At 48.0% G+C, this 12,140-nt stretch overlaps 5 protein-coding genes across 5 annotated transcripts; 2 read left to right on the top strand and 3 right to left on the bottom strand.

Annotated features, from left to right (window-relative positions):
• Positions 1 to 161: 161 nt before the first annotated feature.
• BDR25DRAFT_323953 (uncharacterized protein) lies at positions 162 to 1,810 on the top strand (the record flags this gene model as incomplete). Its single annotated transcript, XM_033692134.1, has 3 exons — positions 162 to 422; positions 476 to 1,564; positions 1,622 to 1,810. 3 exons carry the CDS (start codon positions 162 to 164, stop codon positions 1,808 to 1,810), a joined length of 1,539 nt encoding a protein of 512 aa, XP_033550256.1.
• Positions 1,811 to 4,127: 2,317 nt separating this feature from the next.
• On the bottom strand, positions 4,128 to 4,901 carry BDR25DRAFT_312483 (uncharacterized protein; the record flags this gene model as incomplete). Its single annotated transcript, XM_033691298.1, has 2 exons — positions 4,128 to 4,430; positions 4,491 to 4,901. 2 exons carry the CDS (start codon positions 4,899 to 4,901, stop codon positions 4,128 to 4,130), a joined length of 714 nt encoding a protein of 237 aa, XP_033550255.1.
• A 410-nt stretch (positions 4,902 to 5,311) lies between these two features.
• BDR25DRAFT_352830 (uncharacterized protein) lies at positions 5,312 to 6,243 on the top strand (the record flags this gene model as incomplete). Its single annotated transcript, XM_033695066.1, has 9 exons — positions 5,312 to 5,362; positions 5,400 to 5,488; positions 5,543 to 5,564; positions 5,602 to 5,628; positions 5,668 to 5,734; positions 5,763 to 5,900; positions 5,935 to 6,071; positions 6,115 to 6,126; positions 6,178 to 6,243. 9 exons carry the CDS (start codon positions 5,312 to 5,314, stop codon positions 6,241 to 6,243), a joined length of 609 nt encoding a protein of 202 aa, XP_033550254.1.
• Positions 6,244 to 6,405: 162 nt separating this feature from the next.
• On the bottom strand, positions 6,406 to 8,099 carry BDR25DRAFT_341484 (general substrate transporter; the record flags this gene model as incomplete). Its single annotated transcript, XM_033693605.1, has 4 exons — positions 7,785 to 8,099; positions 7,518 to 7,736; positions 6,681 to 7,465; positions 6,406 to 6,628 (listed from the first exon to the last, which is right to left on the bottom strand). Exons 1-4 carry the CDS (start codon positions 8,034 to 8,036, stop codon positions 6,406 to 6,408), a joined length of 1,479 nt encoding a protein of 492 aa, XP_033550253.1. The 5' UTR covers positions 8,037 to 8,099.
• Positions 8,100 to 8,819: 720 nt separating this feature from the next.
• Positions 8,820 to 12,004, bottom strand: BDR25DRAFT_323951 (3-carboxy-cis,cis-mucoante lactonizing enzyme; the record flags this gene model as incomplete). Its single annotated transcript, XM_033692133.1, has 8 exons — positions 8,820 to 8,944; positions 8,975 to 9,456; positions 9,646 to 9,837; positions 9,881 to 10,220; positions 10,269 to 10,362; positions 10,434 to 10,487; positions 10,792 to 11,593; positions 11,643 to 12,004. The coding sequence occupies 8 exons, from the start codon at positions 12,002 to 12,004 to the stop codon at positions 8,820 to 8,822; spliced, it is 2,451 nt and encodes an 816-aa protein (XP_033550252.1).
• Between the last annotated feature and the right edge of the window lie 136 nt (positions 12,005 to 12,140).

The following is a 12,140-nucleotide window of genomic DNA, read 5'->3' as shown; positions in this document are numbered from 1 at the left end:
GTGGTAGTCGTCGCCTTCGAGGCATCCACATATTCATGATCACAATTAGCGGTGTCCTCGGTGTTGGCCTTTATGTACGCGGTGGCCTGATCCTCAGACTGGGCGGGCCAGTCGCAGTTTTGCTCTCCTTCGCCCTGCTAGGCCTCCTGGCCTGGGGCGTTATGCAGTGTACTGCGGAGCTGCTGTGCATTTGGCCTATCTCTGGCGCATTGAGTACGTATGTGTCGGAGTTTGTGGATGTCGAGTTGGGAATTGCGGTTGGAGTCGCATATTGGTTCACGTACGCCATTGCATTTGCAGCCCTTGTTGCCGCCACGGCTGGTGAAGCCGAGTATTGGGAGACGCCTAAAGGTATTCAGGGAGGGATTCTATTCTTCCTTGTCCCGCTGTTTCTGCTCATACTGAATGCATTTGGTATCGAGGTATGCTTCCCTTTCCACTCGTTTGTACAAGCTTATACTGACCAGTTGAGTAGACGTACGGCTTATTTGAGGTCGTCAGCGGCTTTCTCAAGCTCTCCTTCCTCTTAGTCATCATTGTCGTCAACGTCGTCATCAACCAGGGCGGCGGTCCAGGCCCTAAGATAGGCAGCTCACTCTATCCCGAGAAAGTCATTGTCCGCGACACAGATGCTACACAGAACTGGGCGCAGGCCTTCTTCATGAGCCTTTCTATAGCCGCATTCGCATATGTCGGTGTTGAAATTACCGCTGCTTCGGCGCTAGAGGCTCGGGTGCCGCCAGTAAGGAATCCGACGAATCCCAGCGCGATCGGAAAGACGGTCAAGTTCTCGGCCGTCTTCATATCGTTTGTTGCAGCGCTATTGTATGTCATTGCTGGTGTTCTGGTCACACTCAACATCGCCTGGGACGACCCAAATCTTCCCCGCGTAAGTTGGCGCGCAAACGCCATGGACACAGTGAGCGCGCACGGCTCCACGGCCTCCGCATTCGTCCTCGTGGCGAAGTATTCTGGCATAAAAGGCCTCGCCGGCACACTAAACGTCTTCCTCATGTTCACAGCGCTCACATGTGCAAACACGAACCTATACGTCGCCTCCCGGACACTCTTCAGTCTAACTAGGAGCTTGGACGGCGGAAAAGGGCAGCCCTGGTACACGCGCTTCCTAGCAACTCTCGGCAAAACGAACAACCGCAAAGTTCCAATGCGGGCCTTAGTCGCATCCTGCATCTTCTCCTGGGTCCCCTTCCTCTACCTCTCTAACGCGCATGGCCCCGAAACCGACATCGGCACCATCCTTGACGTGCTCTCCGAGATGGGCTCCGTCGGCGTCGTTATAGTATGGGCGTGCGAATGCTGGGCCTACATCCGCTTCTACCACTGCATTCGCAACAATAAAGACGCTTTGCACGAGGTGCCGCTTGTCCGGCGCTGGAACCGCGGCACGAATAATCTACCGGATGATTTCCCGTACAGAGGCCACGGACAGCCGATTACGGCGTATCTTTCGCTGGCAGCGTGTCTGTTTTTGCTAGTTGTGGTCAACGGGAGTAGTCTCTGGAATGGGTTTTACGTGCAGCCATTTTTGTCAGCTTATCTTGCTGTAAGTGGTCTTCTCCCAACGCTGATTTGCGGAACGTGTGGCTGACAGTCTTTCTAGCCCATCTGCTTCCTTGCTCTTTGGGGAACCCTGAAAGTTCTGAGGAAGGGCCAGTGGCATTTGGTCGATCTTTCAAATGGCCAGGACGTGGCGGATAAGATGTTGAGACTACATGAGATTCGGTTTCGTAGCGCAGAGGAGGTGGGGAGGAGTGGACGGAAGGTTCAAAACCTGTGGGGTTTATTATAGTCCCCTTTATGTGGCTGCAATAATGTCAACGCAATTAATTGTTTATGTTTTGTATAAACTTCACAATGCTAGACCGCGATGTTGTGTGGAGTCTACACATTCAAGCGCAACGAGCAGTTACGGAGTGCTGCACATCGAAATTTGACCAGAGGAACATTGAGGGCCCTACAATAGCTTATAAAGGAATTAAGGTAGCCTAGACCAGTTTCTACAAACCTGCTCGGCCGTGAAGATTAGAAGGGTACTTTCTAGCCAAAAAACCATCTATTTCAGAAATTTCAGAACACACAGGTTTTGCAAGGAAGCTCTACGCTCATATATTTCCGACTTAATTTCCAGACCTTCATCATCAACGTGTGTGATCTCAAGCTCCTAGAGCGTATATGGTAAGGTTGCCTAGGAAAACGCCGTCTGCCGCATGAGAAGGCTTTGATGCAGGTCTGTCAAATATTGGGCTCGGTCGGATTCTTTCAATGAGTTGAAAGACTGGACATTCGTCGGGAGTCTACTTCAGAAATCATCATCAGGTAAACGTATTTTTGGAGATTCAAGCGACGAGCGGACAGGCCAGAGCCTGTTGGGAATGATCATCGCGAAAGATGGTTCGATCCAGCACTCCAAGGGAACAATCTCGCTTTGCCTCTCCTCCAGCCCATATGCAGTGCTGTAAGTCATGACAGAAACTTTTAGAATGCGGATGGACAACTTTCTGAAAGAAGTGATTTGTCTGAGAAAGGTGCGCATAGCTTACAATATAAAAGGGTGTAGGCTACTCAGTAGTAAAAGAGCTAGAGTTAAGTTAGAGAGAAACAAAAAGAGATAAGAAGAAATCCTAGAAAGGGAGGGCGAGGAGGGGTGCCCGATATGGACAAGCGAGGGACTGTGCTAAACCATAAGAGGGTGTCCCTAGACAGAGATCACTATGCTTTCCATTTTTTAAAGTTTGTCTAAATAGGTCTAGAAATCATTTAACTAACGTTACAAGCTTTCTGCTTCTTTGCCTTTTTTAACTGCGCAAACACTAGAATCTTAAAACAATTAGAATCTGTTAGAATTGTCTTGGCAGCAGGTTGCAGTTGTAAGCGTTTATTTTATAGAGTTAGTAGTAGCTTAGGAATGCTCTGAACATGTTTAGAGTGTCTTAATAAGTACAACTTATTGTGCTTCTTTATTATGCTAGAGAAGAATACTAAATATATTAAGGACATGTGAACATTTTGTTGTAAATATCTTACTGCAAGCATTACAAATTATTTCTATTAAAAGGTTTCTAATACTTTTAGACTGCTTAACTAAGGTGCTAGAGTAATATTTCTTAATATAATTAATTAGCGTACTCTAAAACTAAAACTTGTACTAAACATATTTAGATTTTGTTAGCAGCAAGCTCTAACTTTTCTAAACCTAATTCAAACATGTTTAAAATCTATTGGAACTCACCCTGCATAGGTCCTTACTCACCTTTACTCTGCAGTAGATCTTACTAAAATGTACCTCTACACATCTATTTTTGTTCTAAACAGGTTAGGAGCCTAATAAGATTGTGTTTAGAATTTGTTTTCTTACCTTCTTAAATACATTAACTCTAAATGGCAGACAACCTAAGCTACTGTACGCCTTGCAGGCATCCTAGAACGTATTTAGAAGGGCATAGAACATGATAAAGGAATGCCAACGCTTATCTGCAGCTGTTTCGACATGTTTAGAACGCGTTAGTAGGGTATCAAGATCGCGTTTACGAAGTGAGAGGGAGAGAAGGTTGCGTGCGAGATTTTGAAGTGGGGCTAGCTTAGGTCTGGGTCAGCTGTGTGCAAGCCAAATAGGTAATCAATCAAGTCAAGTTGGACCTTGAAAACGCCACAAACTTGCTTGCTGGCAATTCTGACTGTTTAGCCTTGGTTTTATTTTAGGAGGAAATCTCAGAAGCATATCAACCGCACAAATTTCCAAACCTAACAAACTAGGCCTAGAATCAAGGGAAACCCAGGACAATTTTCTTTCGGTACAAGGAGCGACATGTCTCATGCTATGCTCTTCGAGGAGTTAGGGTAATCAAGGTTAAAATAAGCAAGAGACCTTGTCCAGAATATCTGAAGCGTCTCAGCTCTCTCATCGGCCCCTTCACCTCGCATATTTTGGCCCAGCCCTCTGATACATACTCCTTCCTCAATGCGCCCCATATCTCCCAGTACATTAGAGAACCATCCTTGGATTCCTAAAACGAGGACCGATACCACACCTAACCCCTTCTCAATTATGTAATGGCTTGTTCCCAAACCCGCCCACGCCCTCATTCCATTCACCCTCCATCCTCCACTCAAGTAGTGTCAACCATAATCTTCTCTTTTCCAGACTGCGCTAAAAGAAGATACCACGCCATACTCCTCGCTACATTCTCCATCTGCCGCTCGTTCTTCGGACTCTCCCTCGGATACCCCTCATTCACTTTCTCAAATGTGTCATCCCAAGCTTCCTCCAAGCTATCACCTGTAACACCGTACCAGGCACCGTAGTAGACTGACCACGAGCCATTATAGCCAATCATGCAGCGTATAATTTTATCCCATTCGTAGAATATTTTGGATTTGATTTTTGAAGATTGCGGCCGAAAGAGTGCGATCTGGCATGGGAGAAGTTAATAAGGACTGCATGCAAGGTGAAAGAAGTCGTTGCAGCGTACCAGGACTTCACAACCTTTCCGCCAAATTATCAGATTCCAATCCTTCAGTCCTTCCTTTCTCACAAACCTGAACGTCTTATTCCGCGAATGTAAAAACCACTCCAACATCTCTGGGCCAGCCTGGAACAGAACAGTCGCTACCGCATCCCAGATACTTGGATTCGAAGAGAGTTCATCATCAATACTGCTTAAGTCGATGATGTGAGCGTGTTTGGTGGGCGCGTTTGCGGGGAGAAGGCTAGAGGTGTCGAGGTATCGCCACTTCGAGGAGGTCGAGGAGGTCGCGGAGAGGAGATATTTCCATTTTAGAGACTCGGTTGTGGCGGTTGATGGCACAAGGATTGTTGGTAAAAGGTTTTGTGGAGAGGGTGTTCTTTTCAGCGCTGGCGAGGTAGAGATGTTTGGACGCATTGCGAGGGAGACCTTGAGGAAGAGGGTTTGAGGTCAAGAACTGAGGTTTTTCTAGTCCAAATGAAATCCGCAGATTGGAGAAAACTAAATTAAGTTGCAAGTGGTGAAGGGTTGGAGGGGTATACCAGGCAAGTGAAATGAAAGAAATTCCGAGTGATGCGGCCTAAACTAAGAGCAGCAAAACCAAAAATGAAGAAGTATATGGCCTCAAGGCTTTCATTACTCGGTTCTTCTAGGCGAACTGAATAATTAATCAGTGCAATTACTTCACTTAAAAGATCTCCTGAAAAGTAGAAGTGACGAGAAAGATCCATAGCCGACAGCTAGTGCAATAGACTTCTGAGAGTTGGGGCTCGAGCCTCAAGGTCAACCTTTCCAGGAGTGGCATAAGTTTAGACATCTGTGCACCAATGCTTCCTTCAAAAGTGAATGAAAACTGCCTCGAGAAAATTCCTGTCCACGTCTCGAAGCTTATAAAGACTTGGTCATGGTGTTAAGCTTCTCGTGGTCCCTAAATTTGTGGTAGAGGATACCATTACCACGAACGCCCTTCAGTCCTGGGTATTCTTCCATTTCTTCCGCTTCGGGTAAGACATAAGAATTGAATCCTTACTTGGACCATGGAATAACGTGGTTGAAAGTCTTAGGTTTTGCTTCGGCGAAGTCCCGCTTACTATCTGCTAGGAATCTTGCTGATGAGATATTCCAAAATATATTGCCTGCTACGGTCCGCCAGACTATACAGTCGAATTTGATATTGTCGTAGTTCTGTTATCCAGCGAAATCTACAAACTCTCCGTGGCCACAGCTTGGACTTCCGATTACTGTAGCCAGTCATTGCTTAACTTACAAATGATTCAGAGCCCTATTTTGGTACAAATCTTGCTTTCAGACTCGCTGAAGCGCCAAACAATCTGAAAGTATCCAATGCCGTATGGAGGAACTTCGTGAGAGTAGCTATAGAGATTTTGAAGAGTATTGTGGTCGCTGTATCTTACAGTTTCGTAGTAGATATGAGATCGTCATCACGCAGGGTTTGCTTTAGGTTCCGATAATGTGCGGATGCTCGACCGGAGAGTCAGACGAGAGATCTTTGATAACATTTGTAAGGACGGGGCTCCGCACCACTCCGCCACCACAGCCAAAAAGGTACGAATAATCAAACCAGGGGTTGATTTGCAGCAGAATAGTATATATGCCTTACAACATTAAGGAATTCACCCATGTGGGGCTCTTACGCAGTTGCAAAGATTGGAAGGGTTGACGTGGAGCCTAGCTACTTAATCAAGTCCTTGAAAGCAGGGTGGTAATTGTTGAGGGGAAATCAGGCGACTATATTTAGAGTTATGGAAATCGGTGTATGGGAAGTAATTAAGTGAGAGAGGTCAGAATAAGTGAGCTGAGGCAATTCGCTCGCAATTACAATGGCATTGTTTCTCTCTCAAAGGTGTAACTTTCGACGACGGCCAAGTTCGGTAGTTGCTAACACTTGGCATTGCTCCTCTCAAATCTTCCCAACCTGCTGCGTCTCACCCTTCACCTCCCGACTTCCTGCCTCTCCCTCCTCCGCAGATTCCGAATCATATTCGCCAGGTTTAATGAACAAGCTATCGATGGACTCGAGAGACATATTCCCGGTTTCGGGGTAGAACCAGTAGATTATTGGGACGAAGACAAGGTTGGTGCACATGAAGATGAGATATGTCTTCCAGTCGAGGCGATTAATCCTGGGAAATATTAGTTGCGTACGTTCAATTATGACGCAGAGACTTCACTTACAGAACAGGCGTGATCATAACGACGAAGAAATTCCACATCCAATGCGACGACACCGAGATAGCAGTACCCCTTGTTCGTGCTTCGAGGGGTAAGACCTCTGGTCCATACACCCACGGGACCACATTAATGGAGGCGCCAAAGATGAGCATGTATATGAAGAAGAAGGCAACGGCTGCGATACTGGCCTCACGGTTCCCTTTGGCAGATAGCAAGGCGGCAATGAACATCATGCAGATCCCAAGGCCCCCACAACCCCACATCATAGTCTTCCTGCGGCCCATTTGGTCGAGGCGGAGAGAAGGGAGCAAGCATCCAATGACAAACATGATCTGGACACAACCGGCGAGGATTTGTGCGAGGCGAGGGGTTTGTCCGACGTTCTTAACCAGCACCGTTGGCATGTAATAGACCACCATGTTTATTCCAGATAACTGGTTCATGAAGAGACCAAACCAGGCAAGCACGACGCGACGGCGAGTCTTGAGTTTCCCATTCTTGAAGAGACCGCTGAGCTTTTGAGCACCAACCCGAGTTTCGATAGCGATGGCCTCGCGGATGCCGTCGATTTGCTCAACGATGAATGGGTCATTGCGGTCACGGTCAAAGACGGCGCAAAGGACTTCGATGGCTTCGTCTTCACGACCACGAGCGGCCAGCCAACGGGGAGATTCAGGAAGTCCCCAAACTAGGAAGATAACAGCGATAGCGAAGATGAGCTGAAGAGCAATGGGGGTGCGCCATGCAACGGAACCACCAATGTAAGTGAACCCGAAATCGATCCAGTACTACGGCATGTTAATTTCGTCGAAGTGAAGTAGGTGATCGAGGTCCTCTTACAGCCATGACAATACCGACACCGATGAAAAGCACTTCCCAAGAGACGAGACGCCCACGGTGTTCTTTCTCACACAGCTCTGATTGATACATGGGGACGGTGGAGGAATCGATTCCTGTTCCAATGCCGGTGATTATGCGGCCAATGATAAGATGCGCCAGGTGATATGCGGAGGTCTGAAGGGTAGCGCCCACAATAACGAAGCCCATTGCCATCCATATCTGAATATGTAAGTAAGATGAAGTCACATGTTGATGGATTTCATTCACCATTCGTCGCCGACCGAAGTAATCTCCGATAAAAACGTTGAGGATACATCCGGCAAGAGCACCCAAGCAGTAGGAGGAAACGATGATTCCAGTCTTTGTATCATTGGGGTGATCGAATTGCTCGAGCCAGTCAGGCATCTGAAGGATACCTCCAAATACACCTTGGTCGTAGCCGAAGAAGAGGAATGCTGCCAAACAGCACGTAGCAATGGCAGCCCTCAATGGTCTGCCTCGACCATAGCAGGACCGCATGGTGAGATCGCAGAGAACAAAGTGGAATGTTGAAGAGTAGAGGAAGTGAAAAGAGGAAGAGCGGTGAACCTGGTCGGCGGTGAACGAGTCGATTCCATGAGGGTGATTCCTTCGGTTTTATATCCGGCCCACACCACTCATCCTAGCACCTCAGAACCCCAGGTTTCGAACATAATTTCCTCGGCCGGAAAGCTCGTTCGGGCAAAAGTGAAGGATGTCGTTCCTGTGCTTGTGGGGAAGAACATGCACGGAACACCACTAGCGGGATTCAAATTCCACGCCAATGCATGCCTAATGGTTCGAGTCTCACGAATCTACGTCGACCAAAACCACAACCAGGATAGACACCGTCAGCGGCGCCAATTGCAAAATTTACCGGACACTTTCCACATGTGTCGAGGATCTTGGAAGTTGGAGATGCCAAGCCACTACTCCGCATGGTCACCCCATGGGGATCTGCGGCTGATGGAGGTCCTGACTAGTACGGCCGGGTTTCCTAAAACGGCATTCCGAAACCATATGTTTGCACTTCTGACAGTTCACTGCCAGAGCGAAGACACGAGTGAAGATGGTGTCTGTTGTAGTGGAGCTGGGGACCTTCTCGGGTCTAGAACATGTGACGGATATAGTTCGCGCTACCTGCCTAGGTTGTTAATTGGTCGTTGGTTCATCTCTGACTAGCACCGACAATGTGCAGAATGCACCACCATGGCAGCCTCAAGCCGTATGTTGAGCTCAAGTTTGAGGATGTACATTGGGAAGCAAAATCTGCACTGACCCATTCTAGATAGTCCCCATCCTCTGTCGCAGCATCAAGACCTCGTGTTTAGTAATGAAGACACTGCTGACCACAGCTATGATGTCTGAAGTTCCTCCATTGCCCAAATTTTCTAATGCATCGACCAAATCTCTGACCTTAGCTCCTTCCTATTTGTCACGGTAATTCGTCCAGAAGATGCTTTTGATGCCAACAGAATTCATGTACGAAATGCAACGATAACAAGGCCTCGACGAAAGTATGTTAGGGCTTCCCTCAGTTTGCGCCTTTGCAAAACGTTGTCTGGTTGTAGTTTTGGCAGGGGGTTGAAGGAGGTCTTCGTATAGAAATCCGGTAGGAGGCTTAGATAAATCAGGCAGAACAGTCTGTGCGCCTTCTTTTACAAGATTGCAGCAAAAGGCCCAGTCGTCCGGAGACGCCGACGATCGAGTATCTTGATCAAGACAATATTTCATGTCTCTCGTGTCTCTCCACTCAAGTCTAGCAACATATAGGTCTGCACCATTCACTCGTGGGTGAATCATCCGCTCCGTAACACTGCAGGATCCGGTATGTCTCTTTGGTATTAGCATCGGCTGTGTCTTAGCTGTAGTGGCCGCCACATCTCGTTCCATCGTCTGATAACCATTAATCGGTGTACCTCTTTGGGAAGTCACATTGACTTACTTTGACTATGCGTTCTAGAAGTAAAATACGTAGAAAGAGGTTTCCTACCCAGGACGTTGGACGAGGATTCAAACGAGTACCTGCCATTGATTGAATTGGGACCAGAGTTTAAATTGGAAGGGCCCACTATCGTTTTATATCCCGACTGCATTTTCATGTACATACTGTTGGCGCTGTTGTTGTTTGTGTTGTCTATAAGGACACACGCCCTTGTTGTGAAATTGATCCTGCTGGTTCTTGAGGTGGTGTTTCTCTGTGCTGTTTACCCTGAGCGGAGCCACATACTCCTCGTCTTTCCCGAGTTGAAACTCGAGATTTAGAATGGTACGATTGAGATGGGGGGGCCTTAAACCACGACTCTTGAACTTGCGAAGTGGCGTATTATTGCTCCGTAACGGACTGGGCGAGGGCTGCGGTATAGACCTTCTCAACATAATTTTTGACAGCCTTGTGTCGTGGTCGAGCCTTTCGTTTAGAATTACCACCTGATAGTTTACAGTACGATTTTTGAGAAGACACCGCACTAGAGGCCAAGAGGCTGGAAGCTGAGAGAGTAGAGTGGATCGCCATCATCTCTAAGTGCATGGAGAGTGGCGTGTTGACATGACTACCACCGCCGCCAATGCTTTCAGACAGCATGAATGTCTTCGTGGCAGCTACATTCTGTAGTTCTGCTGTTGGCTGTCGCTCGGGCTCCCGCTTTGATTTATGCTTCTTTAATTTGGCCATTGCATTGCCATCTAGGCAGTGATTTGAGATTTGACCGATCTTCAAGGTCCTTCAATTACAGCCGGCACGATAATCATTAAAGCCTTGGCAAATGGCTTTGCCACCGCGACCGATAATGCAGCCATGGCGGTAGCGAAAAGGATAACTAGCAGCCTGCTCAAGGCAAAAGTTGAGGTGGTGCCAGTCTTCATTTTGGTGATGAGGAATGTTTGCGTCTGGAGTACAAGTCTTGGAATTTGAGCTAATTGAAGTGTCGAATTCCGTCGGTCGTATATTAGCTGTGTTGAGAACAGGAAGGAAAGTATAACTCTCACGGTTGTGTTGTGCTAAGGCTCTGAAACGAGCTAATCCCTAAAAGGCTAGAACAACTTGGCGGTTGCCTTTCCTTTGTCTCGAGAGCACATTGCCTGCAAGTCTCACCCCAATTCACGTCATGTTCACGTATACATTCTTCAAGATGCAATAGGGTGCGAAGGTGGATATGCTCTTTACTTGTGATCTAGTGTGACGTCGCGTCACGTTTTATCTGGATCGCAAAGGATTTCCAGAAGCAATCTATTCGGCCCACACAACCGCACTCACGCCGTCCTCGTTCTCTGGAGTTCCGGCAGAGCCGATCCTCAGAGTCGCAGCCTGTCCTGTCAACTTCCCTGTTGCTGGGTCTCGCTTGACGATGGCCACATTTGCAGTAGTCTGGTCTCCAATGGCTACATAGTCGCCGGCCTGGTTGATATCAAAAGTCCGAGGATATGTGCCGAAAGAAGAAGTGGCTTCAACCCAGGTCAAGACCCCTGTGGAAGAGATAGCATATTGCGTAATCGAGTCATTTGGACTGAACTTCTTGTCATTTCGGTTCGTCGAATAGAGGAAGCTGCCCTTCGTGTGGACCTCCGCTACCTTCGTCCCGGATGGAGCAGAGCTGTTGCCCGAATAAGGAGTCAAGGTCTGCTTCAAAGACAAAGTCATGCAGCCCGATGACGGGTAGGAGACACCCCATCCAGAGACCGAGTTACCGAGCTCGTTGGCGACGAAAAGCATCGTACTCTCAGCTGCTGCTACGTTTCCACGTCGGACACGAGACGATGTAACTGCTGCTGGGGCCCAGAAAGTACCGTGCCTTGGGCCCGTCCCAGCCGGAGTCTTTGCACCACTGCACTCTGTAAGCTTTCCAGAGGTCTTGTCAATGGACCAGATGCGAATCACATCAGCACCGAGGTCAGGGCTCAACAGATAGCCTCCAGTGGGGTCTGTGAATACATGGTGTGGGTGAGGTGCATCCTGGCGGCTTGGATTTGCTCCTTTTCCGGACATAGTGAACTTTAGGGTCTGAAGAGCCTGGCCCCCATTCAGTGGAAGCTTAAACGTTGACACAGTGGACGATCCGCTAGTCACGTCAGGGCTCCATTATCGTTGTTTAGAACCGCAGAACTCACTAGTGGGCATTCGCGATGAAGCTTTTCCCATCAGAGCCTCCGTATAAGCAGTTTGCAACAGCCCCACCGGTTGCCGTCACTTTTCCGCTCTGTGTCAAGGCACCATTAGCACCAATGGAGAAAGACGTCAAAGTCCCAGTCTGGCCATAGTTCTCATCAGGCACATAGAGAGCCTTGCCTGGTCCATCATAGGTTATCCAGCTGGGCATCGAGTTACCCGACTTGGTCGAACTAGTCAACGTCAACGATGAACCGCTGAAAGTCAGGTAGTTGATGTTTCCACTGTAATGCGATGCATATAGATTCGCTGCAGTCGCAAAGCTACCGAATAACGGGATGAGAAATTGGTGTGAGGGCAGCATGGCGAACGATAACGAGGGACACAGTGATTCCAGAGCAAGATGGGCGCGAAGAGGAAGGAATGTATGGATTCTTCAATGATCTTTCATCTCCGGAATCTTCGAAACAGTCCACGTGCATACAATTGGCGCAATTGGG

The sequence above is a fragment of the Lindgomyces ingoldianus genome, assembly GCF_010093535.1.
Source record: "Lindgomyces ingoldianus strain ATCC 200398 unplaced genomic scaffold BDR25scaffold_9, whole genome shotgun sequence".
NCBI classification, from domain to species: Eukaryota; Fungi; Ascomycota; class Dothideomycetes; order Pleosporales; family Lindgomycetaceae; genus Lindgomyces; species Lindgomyces ingoldianus.
This window is presented reverse-complemented; position numbering and strand designations above follow the sequence as displayed.